This window comes from Centroberyx affinis, unplaced genomic scaffold, assembly GCF_046629955.1.
Source record: "Centroberyx affinis isolate AG114_WGS23_722 - 3 ecotype Tasmania unplaced genomic scaffold, CSIRO-AGI_Caff_v1 ptg000987l_1, whole genome shotgun sequence".
In the NCBI taxonomy this organism is placed as follows: Eukaryota; Metazoa; Chordata; class Actinopteri; order Beryciformes; family Berycidae; genus Centroberyx; species Centroberyx affinis.
The window spans coordinates 109,114-133,717 of record NW_027279554.1 but is presented as its reverse complement, the minus strand read 5'-3'; the positions used below and the strand labels follow the sequence as shown (position 1 = coordinate 133,717).

Below are 24,604 nucleotides of genomic sequence, written 5' to 3'. Positions count from 1 at the left end.
AGGCAGTTGACAGCAACGGCTTTGACAAGTAGCTGCATGTCGGAGGAGGGCTAATTATTTAAACACTCCACTTGGACAGTTGAGGATTCAGTGCCAAGTTACTTGAGGTTACTTTGACCATAGTTGACGAAGGAGGGTTCTTGTTTCTTGCTTCTCGCTCACTTCATCCACCTAGATTTTCCCAGCTGGGATGAGGATTTGACCCCGCAGTTGCAAGTTCGCTTCTCTTGTCATTAGGCTACATCCACTTAAGACTGCATTGGCTTAATTGCATGTGTTTAGAATTAACTTAAGGAGGCTAGGGAAATTTAGATTTAGTTCTGATCAACACAGATTAAATTAGATTTGCTATCTAGATTGCTTTGCTCAGTTTGTAATACATGGGGCCTAAATACATCGGAACCTCTGATTTGAGGGGGATGTTGTGAAGGAAAGTTGCTCTGTAGGAACGCTTTGGATTCTGATGATGATTTCTGGTTTAATATGGGTTATGCTGTCTACAGTGGGCAGCAAGTTTCTCCTCTTCAGTTGCAGTAGTTCCAAGCACCAGTCTACCTCAACTGGTTGTCAACCTTTCCCCTTCCATTTTATTCAATTTTGTTACTAAACGCCCTGGTCCAGTGACCTTGTACTCCATTTCTAAACTTTTCAAAACGTGTTATATAAATAGATTATTATTATTTTTCTAAAAACATCCCATCTCAAAGAGCAATTTATTTTTGTCTCTGCCAATCAAATTGAGGTTCAGATTGGTAACAGGGAAGTCAGGTGAGGCTTGTGTCTTTTTGAGTTTGCAAGAAGCAGTTGTTAGTTCTGCTTTGCCTTGAAAACCAATCAATTGCTCATAAAGGCTGAGTTTTATTTGTGAGATTACTGGTGGGTGGTTTGGAGAACATTGTGTCTCTTTCATTGCTTCTAGGTGATGACAGCTCACGGATTAAGACAGCTCTCTGGAACTGTAAGCACATGTTTATATCTTAAAGCTTGAAATGCTTCTCTCTTTTCTGTGGTCGTACTTCAAATCTTACTCAAGGCACAGCTGTAGAATCTTTGGGAATGCAAGTAATCGTTAAAGCATATCAGCAACTGAATCAGATTTTAAAGTGGTCTTTTTTTCTCTCATGTATGAGGATGAAATGAAGGAGAAGGGCCAGAAGGGAGAAATGGGAGATCAGGTAACTATCTTCCTCATTATTATTCCTTATTACAGACAATGTTTAGACACTCAGCACTGATTTACAACATTGCGCCCAAAATTTGACACCACAGCATGAAAAATGTTGCCAATGCAACCAATGCAGTGTTGATATTTGACTTAGCAAGAACAATTGAACGGCACCTGCTGTTCAAATAGAGCTTGATGTGGTCTCTGTGCTCTGCAGACGTGGCGCGCAGAATAAATTGGTGTACAAGTTTTGTTGGAAGCTCACATAACAGATGCATCTACTGTACATGAGGCAGGCAGATTATAAAGGCCACTGATGCAGCTATTGACCATCAAATTGACATCAAGAAACTGTCTTCTAATATGACAAAATGAAAAAAGAAAACCAAATTATATGTATAAATATATGAATCTGCAAATAAAAGATGTATTCAATCATGGCGGGCATCCAAAGTAAGCAATACTCAGCATGCATTGTAAGTGTGCATGGTATGAAGGCACAGGGCATGATGTGTTATTTCAGAGGGTTACATCTTTAAAAAGTTGCTCATTTGATTTGATCCACATTGTCAGAGCACAGAAGCAAACATGAAAAATGAAATACTTGAAATACTCAAGTGCCCTACTGTTCTTAGTCTGCACATAATATAAGAGAACGTTGTGAAGATCCTTGACCACAATGTTTTTTTCCCCATTTAATCTCAATAGGAGTCAGCAAGTAGAATGCTTTACCTGAGTATTTTCCTTTTATACAGTACTGTGCAAAAGTCTTAGGCACCCTAGATTTTGCCGATTTATTTATTTGTTTTCTGCATTAGTGTGTCAGTAGACTGCTCTTTCTAGTAATTTAGAAACTTTTCATTTCATTATTTTTGAAAGCATCTTCACTTTACGGATGTTTTTTTTTACATGTGCCTAAGACTTTTGCACAGTACTGTATGTCTTGGGGGATGATGGTTGTCTGTCTCCTTTACCTTGTACAGGGGGGGAAAGGAGCTCAAGGACAGCAAGGCTTCAAGGTAACTTATTGGATGGCTGAAGAGACTTAAGATGTACACAGATATAATATTCCTTTGTTATCCGCATCCATTCTTCACAAAATCACATTCCTTGGTCCATAACTGATACCCATTGTGTACCACTGCATGTAGCCTGCTGCAATGTAGTATGTGTCACTGTTGTCAGAATAAGGTAGTATACATTTTGTTCATGCTAAGACATTATTGACAAAAAGACCCTGCAGTAAGAGCTGTATGAAGCCTTGGCAGGGGATATCTTTTCTGTGCTGTATTTCCCTTGAACTCAGACAGAAAACTTGTATTTTCTGCAGGGCCCCACTCAGCAGTACATGCTCTAGTGTAATTGTTCAAAAAACAAAAACATCAAGTCAAAAGTCTGTTGTCTCTCTCTCTCTCTCTCTCTCTCTCTCTCTCTCTACCACCCGCTTTTTGGGTGGGTTAAAGGGAAGCATGGGGCTGCCAGGCCTAAAGGGAGATCAAGGACCAGAGGTGAGCTCTTTCATACCCATCTCATGTCCGCTGTGCCACTTAGGTTAAAAGGAGCAGTTTAAAAATCTGTTGAACGAAAACGGGAGTGAGACAATACCTAGAAGGGTCAGAGCCACAACAGTGACTCACCATGGATAAGATTGAGTGTGTTGACCTGCACATTAATATCAATTTTGGTTTTTAAATATATTCCATTAAGAGTTGACACATTTAAGTGCCAATCTCATTTACAATATCTTGGATACATTTTTTAGAAAAACCAAATATAACAGCTGGAATATGCCAATATCCAGTATACTCAGACATGTAAACATCTTATCAAATTCGCTGTTGGCTTCTTCAGCTGGTTTTGGTTCCATGAATATGAATATATGATGAATATGAATAGCTAATCTATTACAAATGCATTTAAACACACTGAATTGTATGCAAATTATTATCATTCAGGAGACTGAATGATAATAATAAGACTGAAGTATCCTTTTGAAATTCATGCAAATATCATACCACGTTCATAATAATGTGGATAACGTATCCTATGGCCTATGAGAAACCCGAATAAGATCACTTGGATATCCTGATATTAGCCAGGACACTGAGGCATATATACTCCTTTTCTCCGCTAGTATTAGTTAACTAAGCATAAGCTCAGTTTCCATGGTCATGTGCGGAACATTCAGTTTATCCATGTATGCAAGGACAATAATGAGTGGGAGAAGAGAATGCATATAAACTGTGCATGTAGACCTACAGCTGCTCATGCATGATGTCACCTCAACATACAGTAACTGCCTTGACAGTAACTATGGTTTATTAAAAAGGCCGTGGCTGCAGGGGCAGGACTTAACCGAGACTGCTATTTAAAAACACTCTGGAAAGTCAGCCTCCAGTGAAGTTGGCTGGGCTTTAACATTGAAAGCTCTTTCACTGTGATCACTAAACAAAGGGAGCAAATAATCAAAAGTATCTGTTTTCACTTGCTTTTTTCCAGGGGAAACAAGGCCCACCTGGCCCCATCGGACTCCCAGGACTCCCAGGCGAGGCAGTAAGTATACACACTGCTGTAGCCTTCAGCTGCATGTCAAGCTTCCCCTCCTCTCATTGCCTTATCTGTCACCTTGCCATTTCCGCTATTCAGCCTGCCAGAAGGGAAGAGAGAGATAAGTAGATAAACTGCAACAGGCAGAGACAGAGAGGAAGTAAGAAGAAAAGTCCAGAATTTTTACACAGACGATCAGTAATCAAATGTAAGAATTAATTAGTGGAAAGAGGCAAATCTGAGCGCTTTATGCCAGGAACGGAGGCAGAGGCCCAATCTGTTCTCCACACCTGCTTCAGTAATGAGCATCTGTCTTTATTCAAAAGCAGGGAGGGAAAAGAGGCATTTCATAAATCCTGGCTAAGGGAAATTATGTTGGAACACGGCAGCCCGCTGAAGCAGTGAGGAGGAGGAGATAAATGTGTGTGAGGAGATGAAGGCCCGGTGATAGATGTGTCTCTTTTCACCACTATTTACAGGCCTCGTCAGGGGAGCCGGGGGTGCCTGGGAGAGATGGCCTGAAAGGAGAAAAGGTAGGTAAACTTCAAATCAAGTTCTCACCTCAGAGAAAAATGTGCAGCTATGATGTTGTATCACAGGTTGAACATGCTAGACAACTTGTGAAGACACTTTTCCAGATTGCTAACCCCGCATGCCATCTTCAATCACGTAACGTTGTGTTTTCATCTTTTGATGCCTCTGACTACTCTGTTATTTGTACACAAATTTGTTGTTGCAGTAGGACTTGTTCCAAATACTGTGCTGAAAGTAGAAAAATGCTCAGCTGACATGCTTGTTTGATGGGGTTTTGGCACTTGTCAAAATAAGGGAAGCCTTACTCAAGGCACCCCACCCACTAGAGTCAGTCTGCTGCAACAGTAAACCTAAACATGCTTCAGCCTCCTACATCCGTCCACATTTCTAATCCTTCTGGGTTTTTTTGTTTCGTTTTTTTAAGGGGGGTTACATAAAAACTAAGCAGATTTCCCTCTTGAGATAGAGTATCGTAAACATTTGATTTACAGTATATTAATGACAAGAGGCAATTTTTAGTGATATATTTGAGCCTTGTCTACTGCCTAGTGGGAAGAGATTCCCAGCCTACAGCCTGGTATGGGACGTGGTGATGGATTTGTAAGCGTCCATGTAGTCACAAAAGCTGCCCCGTGTAATAAACAATTTTTAATGTTTACACCTATTGATGTGGGAAATAACTCTGGGTAAGTGGCATCTGCCCCTGCTGTACCTTCCTGACTCCTCCCTGCCCCCCGCCCCGTGTGTGTCACCCAGCGCACCCTTCACTTTGCTGAGACAGCAGAGCCAATCTGCCATTTGTGTCTGTGCAGGAACCCCTGAATACTGTCTGTCTGTCTGTCTGTCTGTCTGTAGGGGGACTCTGGAGGAGTGATAGGGCCCCAGGGATTACCTGGACCTAAGGGTGAGCCTGGAGAGCCTGCACCTGGATATATGGTGGGTACCAGATTAAGAGTTTAGACAATCATCTTTATCTGACCTTGTTGGCTTTGGCCCTGGAGCCACAGGATACACAGATAGCTGTGCTCAAGAAAATATTAGACCATGAGTCAAAACCACTATTGGACAGGAACACACACATACATACACACACACAAAATCCAATACAAATTCATAGAGCGTAGATCATCTGCAAACAGCTGGGACAGCAGCAGACAAGTCTAAAGAGACCACCTCCTCCAGCTGCCTAGCTGCCATGACATTATGGAGATGCAATGCCATTAAGTAATCCACCATTGGATAACCCCAGCCTGGGTAATCACCTATCCACTCCCATTTTGGAGCTTATAGCTGTTGAGGCACTCTCTTTTATGGACATGGCTTTGCATATAGAAGTGTTCATTACAGCATCACCAAACGGCAGCGCGTGTGCAGCCAAGGCCGCAGTCTTGGTTGACAGCGCTCGCACTGTTCAATCACCAGCAAGTACTCCATGGCTTTAAACAATCGTGTTTGTTTGTGTGCGGAAACGCTAAACTAAACATTAAGCTTGACAGCAGACCTACTCCTCAAGCTCGGAGTAATGTGTTCAGTTGCACAGAGTAATAAGGGAAAGATTGCAGTCAGGCAGAAGTATTTAAACCTCTTTAATGTACTCCAGCACTGTGAAAATGAGAGCAGGATTGGGACAGGAGAGCAGTGTGTGTGTGTGTCGGCTGTTTACAACAGCCCAGTGGCTACTCTGGTTGATAAGTAGTCAAAAAGCTGACAAAGAAAGTCCATCCATTGATCCAAGCAATCCGTGACACACTTAAGAGTCTTCTTCTGCATGTGGGTGCGTTGAGGAAAAATGGATCAAAGCCTTAAATAGAAAAGAGATTCCCACACACTGTATAGTCTTTCTTATGTAAGACAAAGCAAGAAAAAAGCTATAAACAGAGAACCTGATGCAGACAGTCTCAGTGTCTTCAAGCTGCTTTAATGAGTCAGCCTGCTCATGTAGCTAATGTCACTTCATTGATTTTACCTTTAAATGAATAATGACCAATTTACTCTTCGTTTTCTTTGACTTGTATTATTTGCAAGGATTAGCAATCTGTCTCCTCACTGAAGTACTAGCGTGAAGGTTTTGTTTCATTAGAGAGCCGAATGGATAATTTGTAGTGGAACATATTAGCTCTGCAGTATTTTTTTTCAAAAGAAATAAACAAAGAGTTACAGGATCACATCATTTGTTTTCTCAAATTTCTTTGTTTCCCAAACTCTATTTTATGTTCAGGGGAATTAGTACATTTCTCACTAAAACTTCAGAACTGCTGTGTTAGTTCAAATCCATCTTTGGAACAGCTAATTTACATTGTGCAATGTAGGACTTGTAACACTAATACATGCTGACCACAGAAATCAATGTCCCATCTGAAGTGTACAGTAAATAGTGCTTACAGTAGCCTCAGTCCCAATCAAGGTTTTTCTCTGTGGTATGGCATTATCAGTCTGTCTCTCTACATAGAAACTATTAAAAATGTTGTAAAGAGTATTGAACATGAGTTGCGACGCAACGCAGTGTTCAGACTGTTTGCACTGTGGGGTGTAGCTCATAGAGATTCAATATTCCAATTTAAATTCCAGCAGTGGAACAGTGTTTTGAGCTGCACCTCGGCTCTCAAAGTGAATTGTTGCTGAATGGGCTGTGAATCCCTCTTCTTTTTCCTGTGGCTTTGCAGGGCGATGGGATGCCTCTAACCAGAGGGGCTCGCGGGCCCAAGGTAGGATCCTCTGTTGTGGAGCAGGACCAATGCAAAACATCCTATCTTAGCTTCTCCAGATAGATCAGTACTGTTTACTGTGGCTATGCTTCACCTTTAGCGTCTTTAACTCTTTAAAATCTGTACCTGTGCAGGTACAGGTATAGGCGTTATAATATGATTTGAATAGCCAAGCTGTACTACTGTGTGGTACTTAACTGTAAATGAAAGTAGAGATTCTAGTGTTTTCTGATGATATGAAGTATGCCATGCTAGGTGGCAGGTTTGGATAAGGAAGTGCTTAAGATATCCCAATTCTTGCTGTAATGGCACTGCCATGAAAAAAATGGTCTCTTAGATTTGAATATACTGTGTAACTCAGTACAAGACATGCAATAGTTTAAATGAAATGGATAAAGAATATAAAGAATATGTGCGTGCCATTGACCTAGAATATAGAGTTGTATTTCCTATCCTTGAAGCTACTTAAGGCGAAACATAAAGAGAAAATGAGTTCCGGCATAGTCTAAATACTTAATGATCATGCAGCGCGGTAGCTCTCCATGAGCTCTCCTTCAATGGGTTCACTGGTATCATCAGAACCCCTCTGACTGTTTCTTTGTGTTCTTTTTTTTTGTCAGGGTGAGAGAGGAGTCCCAGGACTGCCAGGAGACCACGGTGAAAAAGGCGAGCCTGGAGAGGGTGTCATAGGCCCCCCTGTGAGTGCGCTGTTGTATCGATCGCTCTGTGTTTCCCACATTCATCATTTAGGTTGAACCGTCAAATCTTTTAATTCTGAGTCTCGTCTCCAGGCACTCAAAAAAAGAGATCCAATATCATAGTTCATTAAATATACTGTTAGATGGGAAAAGCAGGTCAGTGCTGTGAAGTGCTGCCCTGTTATGCTCTGCTCTTCATCATATATGCTCAGTGCTGCTAGTTTGAACCTCACAGATTTAAGTGTGGGTGAGTTTGCTTTGTTTTTTTTTTAAATACAGGATTGTTGGAAACAGGGAATCAATAGAGCAAGAGGTGTCTAACACAATTCCTTTATTGGATCCTGGGTGCTAGAGGGCAGATGGTGTTAACAAGATGTGTGATGTGTTCTTAGGGCCCCGTGGGACCTTCAGGAAAGCCAGGAATTGAGGTCTGTGGAAGAATTCCCTGGATCCACAACACACAAACAAAATGTTCAAGTTCATTTTCAAGTGATTTCCAGTTCTTTGATGTTGTGGCTAGTGTGCAATTACTTTTCATTACACAAAATGCTGGGCAGCATCTACAGATAGCTGTGCTGAATATTATCGTCAAACTCATTAGAGTATCTGGGCATTTCTTAGGGCCCTCGCGGACCCCCGGGTTTATCTGGCCCTGCTGGAGCTCCAGGACGAGAGGTGAGTGAGCTCAGTCTTCCTTCTACTCCGCCTCACGCCCTCTCTCTTAGTGGGAGACACACACACACACACACATCAGCAGATAAAAGACGGCCTACAGCATAAAAGAATGTCAGCTACCCACTGTGCATGAACAAGTACGATGTGTCACAGCTCCTGGACACAAATCCCCACCAACAGAGATGGGTGTAAAAGCAGAGGCTAAGAATTGCAGCGTTGCATGTCTCCTGGATGTCGTAGCTGGGGGTATTGATAACTCCTATTTTGTCTCAATTAAAGGGCTCCCCCGGTAGAGCGGGCCCCCCAGGCCCTCCTGGACCCCCGGGTGAACGAGTAAGTAAGCAGCTCAGAACTTCCCCATCACCGCACATCAGTGGTGCTGTCAACTACTGAGTTCACCTCAAAATCAAAGTCACTGTGCAGATTGCAGCACATGAGTTAGGGATATTTATCAGGCACTCCTACTGTTCTGCTGTTCGCTAACCAACACTGCTTTCAGGAAAAGTGTTTCAGTTTGTGACAAATTGGCTGCACCCTCTTGTTAGCACATGTTAGACATCCTGGTACAGTCAACTACACATGTGTGCGCCCACACATATACTCACATACACACACACACACACACACATCAAAACCTTGTCTTTCAAAAGTGCGTGTAAGCGCCACCATTTAGTTCTGATAGCCGTGCTGCTGCTGTTGCATAAAAGCCTTATAAATTTAGCATTTTTAACCTGTTTACATGAATTGAATGTTTACGCTGTGCTTAATGTGCTGCAAGGACCCATGATACCCATTTACATCCCATTTTATATTTTCAAAAATACTCAGGCTGCTATTCAAAATTATTTTTTTCTCACCTCCTGGGAGGTTGACATTTGAGTTACTGAACTAAAATGTATTAAAAACTTTTCACTTATCCTTTAAAAGCATATGAGATGGTGTCATAAGCTGATATTGTGCAATTTACAAGATGCAGTTGTTACAAAAGCAACATATTAATGAAAAATTTCAGATTTATTCAAGATGAAATTATGTCTGTGACCATGCTTCATGGATATTTTTTTTTCTTTTTGACAGACTGCCTTGCCAATTGTTGGAGACATGAGTGCTTTGCTCAAGGTACTTTTCCCCTCATAGTTATGACAATGTGAGCATTTGAGAAACAATAACATGCAAAGATGTGCTTGATTTACTATTAATACAATGAGCAATGTCTGTTTATTTCTAAGGGACATACAGTACTAATATAAATGGATGCCATTGGTGTATAGAGAAAGTAAAAGCCCTTGAGTGCCTCCATCAGGATGATTGGGAGAACTGTCTGTAGAAAAGACTGGAATAATCTTTCACAAGAGTTGCAGTATCACTTGTTTGTCAGGGGTGCACACAGCACATAGCATGTTGTCATATCATATGACAACATTTTTTAATAGTACATTTGTAATATTCTAAGTCTTCATAGCAGCTTTCTTATGCATTGATGGAATGGGAAGATAAAAGGTATATCACGCCAATGTAATGTGAATATGAGTGCAAAAACATTTTAATGCAAAGATAATCAGAAGATGCCCCATCAGACTCACCATCATCTGTGGACAGACAGGTCTAGTTAGTTTTAGATTAGTTTTTGCTGTGTGAAACTTTTGCATCCACCATGTGAGGAGTCATAAAGAATTCATCAAATTTATTTTCACTTTGTTGCCATGTGTTGCCATGTGTTGTTGCCATGTGTTTTGTTGCCAACACACAAAAATCATCCCTAGTTTGGTTTGTCTATATCATTTTATTTGGAAGTTTATTTTTTCTCTCTTCACTGTAGGACGCTGCATGCTAGAGACATAACAGTATGGTTGAGGATGACTTTCCTCATTCAGATTCAGTGTGACACCAGTGGGCCTGAATGGGCCAGCAATAATTAAATGCAAAATTTTGAAAATTTGGCTATGTCGCCCATACTGTTTGTCCTATAGTCATTAAACATGCTACACAACCTTAGAGATACACAAATATTTTATAAACCAGCCCAGTCAGTTACCTGCTTAATCTCCATTACAAAACTGACTATAACTCCATGATAGCATGCCCAACTACCATTAACTTGATATATAATATATTCAAGCCGGTTGGCTTTGTGTTGGCATGTTTAAATGAACTGATAGGAGGAATTTGATATTTCTAAATCTGGTGGGACAACGTGACTTGTAACATATTGTCTTATAGCTGAAAGTGGGTTTGAACAATCACTATGAAACCTGGTATGCATCAAGGTTGTTTGGAACATGTAAAGCATTTTGAGTATTTAACCACTCACTTCTGCTATTACAAAAATTGATTAATATAATCTCCATAGATGGATGGAGAAAAAAGTCAGAATTCTGACTTTTAAACTCAGAATTCTGACTTTTTTCTCAGAGTTCTGAGAGAAAAGACCAAATACCTATACAGTGTATATTTATTTTATGCCGTCAGACAAATGAAAGACAGTTCAATGGCAAAAGTTTCTATTTTGTGTCTGTTCCCTGTGGCCTTTCATAATGGGCAAATTTCACATAAGCCAGTATGTTACAGTGAATGACAACCCTCCAAAATTAGAGATTTGTTGTGTTTCCCGTTATTTGGCACATATGTGTCATTTTACACCATATTGTTATCTGCAGGAGAGCACTTAGCTAAATTGATGCTTTTTGTTTGAAGACTTTGTGCACTTTCAAATCTGACAATACATACAATGCCTTCACATTACTAATTGTTGATAGAGAGTTTAAATGCCACTGATGCCAGTGGTCTTATAATTTTGCTAATTTCTGTCACCCCTGCCTCGACTGTCACCCCTTCTTTTGTCCATTAAATGTTCCATTAGATTCTGCTGTAGTTTACAGCCCTCATCAGAGTCAGTTAATGGGCACTCTAATTGATACTTTCAGTACCTTGATGAAACCTACAAAAAAATGGACTAAACTCGGGCATTGTTCTTTTTTACTTTCCATTAGTAAACCCAGTATTAACAATCATTCATTATTTTGCTTTATTTAAATTATTTCCTTGTATCTTGGCAGATGAGTAGATAACAAGGCTGTATAAATTTCCATTTTGTATTTCAGACTCTGTCTCTAGTTTTATGCTGTGCATTATACTTTTCCCCAAGTTAGAGCCCTTACCTCTTTCTGTAAGGTGCAGTGCCTATATCTAGACTGGATAGAGGACAATGATATTTAAGATTCTCACCTAAATGTCACAGTCAATGAGTTTGACAAAGATCACCGCTCACCTAGATGAGAGACACTCTTGGTGGGGCCACATTATTTCTGCTTTGCAGACATTTAGAGAACATTTTGTGTCAGTTGGGGTCTTGTCCTCCACCCAGGGGATGTGAAATAATAAAGGGCGCAAATGCAGTGCACCAACTCATCTTGATGAAATCTTATCTGTGCCACCACTTTTGCTTCCTGCCTTCCCTGCACTGGCAGAACGCCTGCAGTGTATGCCACACAAGAGTCCCAGGCCTGCCTGGGCAGAAGGGGGAGAAGGGGTCCCCCGGAGCGCCCGGAGTGGAGGGCAGGGAGGGAGAGAAGGTAGGACTCACTCACCAGCATGTCACTCCAATTTGGAACTGACATTGCCAACATGCTTATCTGACCGTGACACTTTTCATTGCTAATGGGGGTGGCATATCAAATGCTGTGTGTGTGTGTGTGTGTGTGTGTGTGTGGACATATGCTTCTGTCCTAAACAGGGGGATCAAGGTGTGAGAGGCCCTATCGGTAACCCTGGGAAAGAAGGCCCAAAGGTAGACAATACCAGGCATACATATACCCAACATTATATAACATTACTGTGGTTAGTGTAATTTTTGTGAATATTAATGAATTATCACACCTCTCAGCATGCCAAAAGTAACTGCACACATGATCGCCTTGTTCTATAATATTGTTTAGTGAAGCTACTGTTTAATCTCTTATATCCCCCGTAAAAATTGACAAACACTTTTCAGAAATCACATTTTGGATTATCCTTGGAAGCCTAGCTAGCTCCTCTACAGCTCATATTATTCCATACACTCTTATGTGCTGGCTGCAGAAGTTGTTGCTATGGATACAGTGTTGTACCACGGTGAAATAGGCTAGGCAATTCCAAGTCCTATGCTGTAAGAGGTGAACAGACATTATGAAGTTTACAGACCTCAGCCTTTAATTTTAGGTTTTTTCATGTATGGTGGAAAACATTAACTTCCCTTCCCTCACTGGTCTGCCGTCCTACAGGGAGTAAAAGGAGAGAGAGGGTTCCCAGGCCCTACAGGAGATAAAGGAGATGAGGTGAGGAAAAAAAGGTTTGCGGTAAACTAAACAAATGAATCAATTATTTATGTTACCATCAGGAAGTTACTCAGGATATTAACATGTAGAGGTAGATTTTCAAAAGAATCTAAATATATTGTAATACCTGCCTCAACCTGCACCCTGTCTACACTAATTGTCTATTTTCAAAAGAAGCTATCAAAAGCTATCCTCGATCCTGCATGTGCACTATGCTCCATCCTTTGCACTCTCTGAGGTGCTGTTTCTCAGAGAATGTAGTCCATGCTGCCTGTGTGCACTAATTATAAAACAAGCCTCTTTAGAAGTACTGAGAAGCAATTCATAGGTCATCTTTTAGCAATGAACTGCAATGGCGAGAGAGAATGAGAATTACACTAACAGGCACATTTGTTATTAGACTTGATATGCTCAATGAAAAAAAACATTCTCTTCAGCCCTATTAAAAGTTGTTTTCCCTCTAAACAAAATGAATGGTAATAATAATTGCATGTAAATGCAATCTCCACAATCCAACAAACACCAAAACAAATGAAAAACAAATAACATTTCTCATCTGTGAAAAGGAATACAGATGCTGCATGTAGGAATGTCATTAAATGTAGCACAGTAAAATTAAACATTGCAACACTTCAGATTCCGTTTCAGAAAAAGCTTTATTGGCAGGAATCAAGTAATATTGAGTGTTGCCATTGCCAAAGCATATTACAATAGCACAGGATAAAATAAGGTACAATTTAGATGAATATAAGAATTATAGGCAATACATGAATAAAAAATTAAAATTAAACTCATTGGCTCTACTTTTATAGGCGCTGTACTTTCTGTTGTTAGATTTCTACTGTGGGAACATCGGTACAACATAAATACAACTCATCTCCTCCTTTGGCTTACTCTGCCCCCCGTCCCCTTAAGTGACGTTGGCCTGTAATTGACACAAACAACAGAGCAGAGATCCATCATCAGACTGATGAAGAGTATAAGTGTTTGTACACTTTGGCAGCACATAGAGGCGCAGGAAAATCATACCTGAAATTCTCCATATTGTCCCAAATTATTGCATAAACAGATGATTTGTGTAACTGCGGTAGTTATTTTCTTCAGTGCTGTGAACAGAATGCTGTGAAAGTGTCTTCTTACTGTGTCGCAAACAGCCATTAATTCAGCTGGGACACCTTGGGAACATATCAATAAATTCTACATTTTCATGATTATTTCACTTATTTATTTAATTCTATTTTCAGTAATAAAACATTGAAAAGGCTTTGTGTGACTACTCAATAGTCTCTCACTAGGTGGAAACTTCCCCACGCACCATGGTTTGTGAATCACAGCAGTGACCCATTACTTTGTTAAATTGAACCAAGGGAGGAAGCCTGGATGTCTGGCGATATGTTTTTATAAGGGAAATTAAACTTGACAGATAAGCATTGCAGATGGACCGAACATAATTAATTTTTTACTTGGCGTGTAAGAGAGCGTGTTCACAAGTTTGTGAGTAGGCTTGGCGTTCGCCGCAGGGAGTCTTCATTACACCTGTTACCTTTCAAAGAAAACAAAGTCCTCATCTTACCTAAGAATAGGTGCAAGGCAGAGTGGAGCATGGAGCACTAAAGCGCATGTGGGTCTTGGTGAAAGATTTGCACATCGGAATGAGGGCATCTTTCCCTTTACACCCTTTCACTTTATGTTTCTTTAAAAGCCCACATGTTTTTGAATGAGCCACATAGGTGCATTGTTGCTATAACATTTAATGTGAATTATCTTTGTTATTGAGAAATGAAATGAAATCTTAATCCACTGTGTCTCTTCCAGGGTTCGTCTGGGGTACCAGGACTTCCAGGTGTAACGGGTCGTACAGGAGCCCCAGTAAGCAGCCCCACTCTATTTCAAAATAACACACCACAAAGCACCTCTATATTGTTAAAGGTCTTTGTATCATGACATGTTCAAGGCTTTTCTATTTAGGTGTAGACCAGATTTCACTGTTGGATGCTCTTCTGTTTGCAGGGGCTTATGGGTAGACCCGGTCCAATGGGCCAAACCGGAGCCAAAGGAGAGAAAGTAAGGTGTTTTACTGATAAAGCTTTTGTCTGCATAGTGCAGGTAGCAAGTCTTATGTCTTCCTGGGTTCTGTGCATACAGTAGATGGATGTGCTCACTATATGCCTTACTCATAAAGCCATTTTAGCTAATGTACATGGTAATTGCTCAGATAGGTAGATGAATATATGGCTGTCACTTGCAACATAAGTAACATTTCTTTATTCACTATTTTCCACTATTTTCCAGTTCCATCATTAATCTTTAATGGTAAAATGAAAGAAAAAATGACATATATGATATATGATACAGATTTACACATTGTGGTTCCATACTTGCCAACCCTTCCGATTGTCCTGGGAGACTCCTGATTTTCTCCCATGGTGTCATTTCTCCTGAGTTTCTCCTATATTTTGATCAAATTTTAAAATCTGCTAATTTACCATATTTGTTGAAAATAGTAACTCAAACAAATCTACGCCCTATATTATCAGTGCTGTTTCCAAACGGTCAATAAAATACATTATGCCAAAAATGTAAAAATGTAGTCTCTATGGTTATTTGTCCAGTGGTGGTGGGAGCCAAATGCTTATGTATAGAGCTTCATGCTCTAATTCAAATTAAAAGATGCAGATGCAGTTTTTGTACTATATTTCCAATGCTATTTTATACATAAAAAGTCACCAGAGTGCAGCAAACAAGGTTTCTGAATCGTATTTTTTCCGGGGGAGGACACCCAGCCCCCTCCCCCCTGCTCTGGCTTTGAAAATCTCCCTATTTCTGGACTCTCAAGGTTGGCAAGTGTGGTTCCATATAGTTGGATTGTGCTAGCATGGAACTATGCTTGATATATATTTCCAGGCAAAGCCATGATGAAGAATCCCTTTGCTCTAAGGTCTTTAATGGTTTGTGTTTGGCAGGGGAATGAAGGCCCCCCAGGCAGAGCAGGGCTTCCAGGGCCTCCGGTAAGTTCCTCCTCCCTCATCAAGAAGCAGCTGGTGACAATGACTCACAGTGGCTCTGTTAGGGCCATGTGTTCTCCAGAGCCTTCACATGTACTCTCCAATACACGTTATGTACATGTTATCTAGTTACAGTACCTGACTAACTACATTCTTTGCATGTTGAAAATGTTTGAACATCACTTCTGGCTTTTATCCACATTGCACAAGCATCTTCTTTTCTCCAAATTTAGTAAAGGTTAGGGCCACAACTCTGCGTTGGCATTTCTTCCTGCGGAAACGACCATCAGCGCACTTCATTTTGCTCAGTCTCACAGTGTTTAGTGTAACGAGAGTAACACAACTGACGAACAAGTACAAATATGATGAGATTGTGGCGACCTGCTCGCTGGCAATGAATCATGTTCCCTCCCTTTAAAAGGCCAGTGAGTAAGCACTTCCAAAGGCAAATCTATAATTCATCAGCCGTCCCCTTGAACCTGCTGTGCCCCCCCACACCCCGGTCTCATAAACTGCAGTCGGGGAGGACAGGGGATGGCTCAGTGGCCTGAAAAGGGCACAGGCATCCACTTGCTTCTAAATGAGAACCTTGACTCCTTCTCTCCATTTACAATAGCCGCCCTCCTCCAATCCATCATGGGGAAAACATTCTTTTCTGCTCTTATACTGTCCAAGAAGTCTAGATTATCTAGTTCTTACAGCCCAATCTCTTTTAATCAGTGTGCTCTTTTGTACTTCTCAGATAGTGCAGTTTTTGAGTTACCAGCGCCTCGAGGATTAAATAAGTGCACGGCTCTCTGTTCTTCTCTGTTCTTCTCTGTTCTCCCTCTCTCTTCCCCCCTTCCTCCCCCTTTTTGTAATCACCAGGCGGTTGAGCTATTGATCTCTCTCATGTAGCATTTAAGGGCTTAACAGTGTATAACCGCTCCAGACCTACTGTATAGTTTTCTGCAAGACTATAGATGCATAAAACCTGCAGAACAGGAGGGAAGGTCTGAGAAGAGATGTCCGGTTCACTGCTATGATTGTGTTTTAGGGTGTCCCCTATGTGGAGGGCAATGGGATGAGCAGCCTGTACAAGCTCCAGGTAAAGACTTTTCACATGACATTATCTCAGCGATGTAACACATGTCCGCGGGTAATAGAGTGCATGTTTTAGCGCACGTAGACCTTCCATCATATTGGCAGAAAGGAATCTGTGCATGCAGTTTAGGAAAATGTGTTTGACTTATGTGGCTTAGAAACTGAATTTTTATTTCTCTCCCTATACATTGTGAACACATTTAGTCATGAAACAATAACAAAAAAATATCTTTTCAGAGTGGCGGAGCAATGTTAGGACCTCCTGGAGCTCCTGGTGCTCCGGTAAGAATAATCGTTGTTGTGCCTGAAGCAAATCTGTTACAGTGTACTATGGAATAACTCTAACACAGGCACGCTGATACTGTATGAGCTGCACAGCCTGGGAGACGTGAATAACAAACAATCTGACTGGCCCTGCGGTGTTATCGTGCCTTCTGAGGCCCCTATATCACAGTCAGTCATGTTCATTGAGAGCCGCTGGTTGGCGAAGGCTAAGAGGCCCCCTGACTCTCAAACAGGTGTCTCTGACCAGCCCCAGGACAGCACAACATCGTTGATATGCAGAATGGACTCAGAACTTCAGCCGCTCTGCACAGTGCCAAGTCGCAGTGACCCGATTTGCTTATCAGCTCCCCCTGCTCCCTCTTATCAGACAGTCGGTAATCTTGTCCAATCCCGGGAGACATTCACTCACAGGCCCTGCAGGGATCCATCCGCCACAACCAACACTTCAGGTGGTGACGAAAAAAAAAATAGACACTCAAATCTCCCCAGTGCACAATGCACATGGAGCACAGCTGAATCCTGAGGATGCTTCTCCCCATACTGCATCCATCACAGCCAAACAGCTCCACTGGAGCAATCAATAAGAGAGCATCTTAATCAGTGTTAAGAGGGACCAGGGGCCTCGTTTGGCAATAATTCCTTATTTTTGGAGGTTGTTGAAACCAAGACCTGAAACATGCATGGCACATGTTTGTTAAGCATCAGCACTGTGTCATAACCAGATTATATTATATGAGCTTGATACTTAATTTTTAATCTTTGAGAAAAGTTACATATAACACAATGTAATGATTTACATTCAGAAATAGGAAGAAAAAGAAAACAATTATGAACACTACAAATTGTAATGACACTAACATAGCTGCAAACCATACCAGTTGAATGTTTCAAAGTTTATTTATGACTTTTATGTTAGCAGTTGTCATATTCACTGGAGTGATCTGTCATTTTCTTTTTTTTAAGGGTCCCAAAGGAGATGATGGAACTGCGGTGAGTAGAACCTTTCAATTGTGGAATATATTTGTATAAAGTATTTCTCTTGTGTACTGCCCAACAAAATGGAGAAGTCAGAGTAGCTAGTTGCTTTCTAACATTGTCTCTATGGCTTACTACACCATAAGTCAATACCTCAAGTCTGAGCACTTAGCCACACTCAGTAGAACTCCAACACCCAACAAAAAAACCGATCATATCTGCTGCCAGTATGAAATTGCTGTGCCATATTGTCTTACCAGCAGAAACCTATGAACCCTCTCTACTCTTTGTACATCCCTTTTAATGCCCTGCCCCCTCTCCGAATCCTGAAACAATCCACACAGACGTGGAAACAATTCGACACTTCTGGTATCAACTTGAATTCTTTATTCTCATGGGGCCAATTGCATTTTTTATTGTTTTGTTGCAGAGCGATTTTTCACCAGCATGTTAATTTGACATTTTAATAAATTGTGTGAGCGGCTCCGGAGCTGTGGCGGAATTGCCCCAATCCGTCTCACAGCTGATCCTCTGGCTGGCCCACTCTCCCCTTAGCCACACTCGCTTATTCATGACAATCTACATGTGTGACAATTACCTGCACAATCCGTCTATGTCAGCGCCCGTTGCCCCTCTATACTGTGTAATGGCATTTCTCCATGGCAGCTTGAGCAAGATGAGGCAGATAGAGGCCATCACTTTTCGAGCGCAGGGAATTGGTCTCTATTTTTAGTTCCAGAAGGCAGTCTAATTGTAATTTTCAAATGGAGCTCTTTTTCGATCTCTTGTATACCCTACAAGCTGTGACAGTGTATGTCATAGAACATATAGTGTAGTACAGTGGACCACTGTCCTCCTGGGATTGCATTAAAACTGATAAATAGTTGCATTACTATAATACCCAACCAAGGCTATCAAGAGGAGAGATGTGAATGGTGTGAAATCTGACAGAAATGAATTTAATTGCCATAATGAAGCTTTTATCTACATGATAAACATATATTGACAATCTTAGAATAATACCCTTTGCCTTTGAATACCTTTTCAACAAACTCGTAATCCTACAGAGCGCGAGACAAAAATAGCATCATCATTTTTGGTAAGGGAGAGGGGGGAACTAGAAACACTTATTTTATCTCAGCGGTGACTTTTTCTTGGTGACATAGTAATTGGTGTGTCATGTGTTGCAGGGGGAACCAGGGGCCATGGGATTACCGGGGCTTGAGGGACTACCCGGTGCCAAGGTAAGCTACATAACAGTACCGGCCCAGAGGACTCTCTCATCCGCCATGACCTAACCAGATTACAGAGTGAGGGAATGTGCTTCTCCTGTACCTCATTCGCATTACAGTACATTTGAACAGTTTCGTTCTAAAATGAGATATCCAGCATTTGAGAAAACTGAAGCCAACTCTTAAAAAATGCTTGCTGGTGTGAAAGTGAAATACATTATGGGTTACTATTAAAGTTATGAGTCATCCTAATGGAAAGTAATTATGTTTTGGAGAATTCAATCACCTGCACTTTTTGAAATATTGACTGCAGAAACTTTCTGAGATGGATATACAGTATGCTATAGCATTTTGGAATCAAACCCTTCATATAGTTCAGTTTAGAGTTTTATCGTACAAGTTGTACTGTTTTGTATTAAAGTCTGCTCAGAGAAATCACTCCTCACTGCATTTACCTCCATGGAACAAAATTAACACTACATGCAACTTTTCACAACTTCCTACATCAAAATCTGGATGGCAAAGTTGACACTGATTGACAGTTTATGACTGTGTGTGTGTGTGTGTGTGTGTGTGTGTGTGTGTGTGTGTGTGGTGTGTTGGGATGGTGTAGTGTTTCTGTTTCCATGGCATCCAGAGTGAATTATCCTTTAGGGGAATATTGTCAAAAAGGTGTGACATATGCAAAGTGTCTCCTGTTGAAAAATGGAGAAGACTTAAGCTCATAAAGAGGCTGTTTATCATAAATCCATGTTAGAGGTTTGTCTGAGTACAGCGTGTGTTCTTATTTTTTTGAAAGATTGCCTGAAAGATTGTCCAAAGATTGAGGAGCCAAAGAGTACCCATGTTGCCCCTATATTGACAGTTTCTGACATCAGTTTCTGTGTGTCTGCTTCACATCATGGTGATTTATATGTGTGCTTTATTTTATGTGTGTGTCACCTAACATGGCTGGAACTTTTCCTTCAGGGTGATATTGGTTTTCCTGGCCAGCCTGGTATACCAGGTCCTTTAGTAAGTAATGATTTCTATTCATTTACTCAGACTTATACGCCTCCTTGATCAATCATCTCTATTGACAATGTTCATAAAGTACACAGAATAGCAGCGATCTAAATAATTCCATAATAATAATATTATACTGGATATAAGAAGAACTTGTGGAAAGAAAGTGTGCGCTGTTGGGTAGCTATAGTAGGCTGGTTGGTACATTATAAATGGGAGGCTGCAGAGGTGCAGTAGATATGACACCATTGAGGACCTGTCTAACACGGGCTGTTCTCTTCCTATGTACGTGATTGACAGGGGAAGCCCGGCACTCGTGGAGAGCCAGGGATCCCAGGAGAGCCGGTGAGCCTCAGCCCCTAACTCTCTTTCAGCTGTCAATCCGCGCGTCATTCCTTTGTCACTGCCGACTGACACATGGGCTGTTTCTGTTCTCTGGCAGGGTGAGAGGGGGCCGATCGGAGAGACAGGATTCCCAGGGCCCGAGGGACCCCAAGGTGTTCCTGTAAGGACGCTACGTGAATGCTTTAGCTCTTCCCTTTATACTCGCTACTAGAGAGGCTGCCAAAGCACCCTCCAATGAAGTCCAGGATGGAAACAGGGCTTTGAGTAACAGACTGCTCTATTGCATCAGCAATTTTACCCATTGTTGTTTTAGCCTTGTGTGGAAAAAAGAACATGATTCAAGGACAATATGGAGAAAATAAGCATGTTAGCTATCACTTGTCCTGCAGATGATTACATTACTGTATGTAATTACCATCAGAGATGGTTTCTGTAATTTTCGCTGTAAGCACAGAATGGAACAGTGTTCGCACAGCAATCAGGATCATTATCCCATGGTTGAGATATCTCATTAACTGTGGAGATTACTAGGAGTGCAACAGTGCTGATCCAATCGAAGGTGGGAGCTGATACAAATGTCTTTGTTTTTGTTGTGCTCCTTGAGCAGGGGAGACCTGGAAAAGATGGAATTCCTGGATACGAGGTGAGCTGTGTGAACACGTTGCAAATCCCCTTATAGAATTTGCTTCACAGCAGCCGAGCTACAGAGAGATGGCACAGCAGATTTTTATCTCTCCCCCCAAGCTACAGCATCCTAAGAGTGCATTAAACGTATTTGCATATTTGAGCATTTTAACGATAAGAACTAAATGGAATCCTGCAGATTTAAGGCTTTGTTGACTTTTAGTCTTTTTATCCTAATTATACAGTTAATGCTTTCAGGCAATGATAAAATGTTTGTAATAGAGGGCAGCAGACTTTTATATTAAATATGCATTTTCCTGCCTGATAAGTGTTTAGATGAACCTGAGAAAAACTGAAACAAATAGTGCTGTAAAGACTGCTTTTTAGGGGACGAGATGGAAATTGTTGTACACTCTATACCACACAAGTACATACAGAATGGGTTCACAGAATGCAAAACACATCTGCCAAGCATAGCCATGCCTAACACATTATACAATCTAATGCCCTAACTGGATACTCTATGAATAATACTGTTCTCTGATGTGTGACACTTTGTCACCTAATACCTGAATGACAGGTCTGACTGTTTATTGTTTTCTTCTTATTATTAGTTATTATTCTTCCATCAAAATCTCACCATTGCACAGAGCCATTCTAGATTTTTACCCTTGCTGTGTTGCCTCATGTCTCTCTGCCTTGCTGTGTGATTGTTTGGTGGGGCAACAGTGCCATCTAGCAGGTGGCTTTGCTCCTCCTCTGCCTAGATTCCTTGCACACTGCTTTGAGGTTTAATGTAATGCTCAGGGAAGCACATTTCAGTGGGCAAGATGATAGATTTAAGCCTCCCATCAGGCATTGGGGAATACAGAGTGCTGCAGATTAAAGCAGGCAGAAGAGAACAGCATCACAAAGAGATGCCCGCTTTAAAACCACATCATGCCAGATTGTCTTTTGCATGGCTCCTGTAATCCTGCAGGAAATTGATACAAAGATGCTCCCAGAGGTAATGCTGTGAGCGCAGTAAAGGAAAGCAATGAGGAGTGACAGGGAGGGATTGGAAGACACAAGATGTTGTGACATAAAGCCAGAGACAGGTATTTTCTTTCCCAGCCCCTCTATACAGTAGAGACAGTTGGTAGGAAAGCAGGCAGTTCTCAGACGAAACAGGAGTGATGCAGAGGAGCCATGACATTGCAGAAGGTGAAACACTATACATAGAGACGTTATACAAGCAATACACCCAAGCCCTGTAAGAAGCAATCAATGTATAGTTTGATAAGTGTATATTTTTACAAACTCAAGCAATAGTAGTTGAGCTTGCATACAGTTTTATAAGCCAGAGGAACAGAAACTTCTGCATGTCGGAGCCAAATATGTAAATCTGAACAATATACCAATATACCAATATGGTGAATTTAAATTACACTGATCTGTGCAGCAAATGTGGAAGACTGAATAATGGAAGATGTTGGAGTATTGTGTTGGTCTCTGTTTATAACTGAATATCAATACTTTGTGGGGAGTAGAAAGAAAGTGGGTGATGAATTTAGCTTCAGGATCAACATAATTTCTTAGTTACTGTTTTGCCTTCACAACAAAGTGTTCAAATTCAAGTTGAAAGTTGTATAATTTGTATTTTTTTCTGCTGTTTTTTCCTCAGGGAGCCACAGGTAGAGCAGGGGACAGAGGATCCAAAGGAGAACGTGTGAGTACTTTCATTCCTGTTTTCCTAAAAGCAAGCTGTTTTTATGAGGCAAAATATCATGCACAAAAAGGTTTTGATGAATACTAATGAAAGTCTTCACTTCTGCACAAAATGTGACTAATCCCTGCGAGCGCATAAGCACTAGATAAAGGCATTTACAGCTCAATGCAGTTTCCTATTGTATTTGCAAGGCACAATTAAAGAGCTCTGTCACACTTCTACAGTAATCTATTGCAAATGCTGGTAATAGAGGATAGAAAGTGAGGCTCCTAGATTTACAATTGGCTACAGTCCCTCAGGAGAGGTGAGTGAGTGGACACAATAAGAGTAATGGGTGATTGTGTACAGCATGTTTAATGATACAGCACCGGTATGAGTCAAGCCTGAAAAGAGAAATGTCAGTGTTGCATCATATGCCACCTTCTCCCTGGTCCTACAGCTTTAATGTTTATAGAGCTCAACTGGAACTAAATTGGAGCAAACGGTATGGCCAGTGCCTACATCAATCCATCAAAAAAATCAGTTGTGACGTGTCTGGGCTCCATTACTGCAGGGTGACCCAGGGATTCCCGGAGAGAGAGGTGTTCAGGGCGAGAGGGGACGGGCAGGGGATGCTGGACTGATCGGACCAATAGGACCTCGAGGCCAAAAAGGAGACACCGGCCCTCCAGGACCCTTGGGTACAGTAAACCTCTTGGTGAGTTGGAAAATTTGCAAATACCTCTCAGTAAACATAGACTATCCTCCCAGATGATTAAAACACATCAGCCTACTTCCCAAGCTTGTGTAACTAGCACATTTCTCGTCCCCCATATGGAAAATGGTGCAGCCAGCCACAGATTTCTGTATGAAACATCAAATGAGGCTTTGCAAGTGAGGTTGCTGTTCTCTTTCTGCTCAACGCTTCCCACTCCTGATCAACTAAGCGCAACAGAAGGTCAGAGAGGGAAGGAGCGGGAGAGAGAGATAGAGACACAGACAGAAAGAAAGACAGAAATATGTGGGAGTAGAGCATTGAAAACACCTCCGAGTGTCACAGACATTTTAGACATACACATTTACATAAGTTATATAACATTCTCGGCAGAGATGAAAGGCATGCTTTTGAATGCTGAGACTCAAGGTCCAGCTGCAAGTGTACGCCACTGTTTATGGAGTAGGGGCCTTGCAAAGTGCCATGACTGACATTAAGTGTCATGTCTTGTTAGAACCGTGGCGATGCACACCAACCTTATATTGGATGTTGAAATCCTTTTAGTGGCAGAGCATTTATTGTTGTATGTTTGCCTTGGCTTTACTGTATGCAGTTAGCTTTAAAAGCATAGAAAGCTGGCATGGCAATCTATTCTTTCACCAGTCAAAGCATATAGACTAATATAATTTATTACTGAAAGATGGACATAAAGAAACGGCAACAAATCTTTTCATACAGTGCTTCCAAAAAATCAATTTTGCTTCAATCGCCTCTTTTCAGCTAGGTACAAAGAAAAATGCTGTGTTATAATGCAACATAGGATCAGACAATAATTATAAAGTAGACTTTGAACAGTAATCTGCACTCCCTGCCATTGTTTTCAACGCAAAATTTGGAGAAGCAGTCTTTGGGTTGAGAGACATGGCAGGCAGCAAGTTGATTATTATGCCATGATAACTTTCATCTCTTTATCTCCTTTGCTGTCATTTCTCTGTGAATAAAACATGAATT

The 24,604-nt window shown here is 41.2% G+C and overlaps 1 protein-coding gene across 1 annotated transcript in view; it reads left to right on the top strand.

Annotated features, from left to right (window-relative positions):
* The window catches only part of LOC139646544 (collagen type XIX alpha 1 chain), a 101,159-nt gene that overhangs the window by 68,860 nt on the left and 7,695 nt on the right, over positions 1-24,604 (top strand). Inside the window, exons 18-45 of the mRNA XM_071522443.1 lie at positions 920-958; positions 1,131-1,175; positions 2,149-2,184; positions 3,665-3,718; positions 4,192-4,245; positions 5,102-5,182; positions 6,910-6,951; positions 7,572-7,649; positions 8,042-8,077; positions 8,271-8,324; positions 8,604-8,657; positions 9,402-9,443; positions 11,792-11,896; positions 12,058-12,111; positions 12,584-12,637; positions 14,453-14,506; positions 14,648-14,701; positions 15,601-15,645; positions 16,679-16,729; positions 16,963-17,007; positions 17,974-18,000; positions 19,176-19,229; positions 20,187-20,231; positions 20,523-20,567; positions 20,665-20,727; positions 21,175-21,210; positions 22,855-22,899; positions 23,453-23,596. Of these exons, the coding sequence (XP_071378544.1) occupies positions 920-958; positions 1,131-1,175; positions 2,149-2,184; positions 3,665-3,718; positions 4,192-4,245; positions 5,102-5,182; positions 6,910-6,951; positions 7,572-7,649; positions 8,042-8,077; positions 8,271-8,324; positions 8,604-8,657; positions 9,402-9,443; positions 11,792-11,896; positions 12,058-12,111; positions 12,584-12,637; positions 14,453-14,506; positions 14,648-14,701; positions 15,601-15,645; positions 16,679-16,729; positions 16,963-17,007; positions 17,974-18,000; positions 19,176-19,229; positions 20,187-20,231; positions 20,523-20,567; positions 20,665-20,727; positions 21,175-21,210; positions 22,855-22,899; positions 23,453-23,596 (1,536 nt within the window). The remainder of the gene's footprint in view (positions 1-919; positions 959-1,130; positions 1,176-2,148; positions 2,185-3,664; positions 3,719-4,191; positions 4,246-5,101; positions 5,183-6,909; positions 6,952-7,571; positions 7,650-8,041; positions 8,078-8,270; positions 8,325-8,603; positions 8,658-9,401; positions 9,444-11,791; positions 11,897-12,057; positions 12,112-12,583; positions 12,638-14,452; positions 14,507-14,647; positions 14,702-15,600; positions 15,646-16,678; positions 16,730-16,962; positions 17,008-17,973; positions 18,001-19,175; positions 19,230-20,186; positions 20,232-20,522; positions 20,568-20,664; positions 20,728-21,174; positions 21,211-22,854; positions 22,900-23,452; positions 23,597-24,604) is intronic.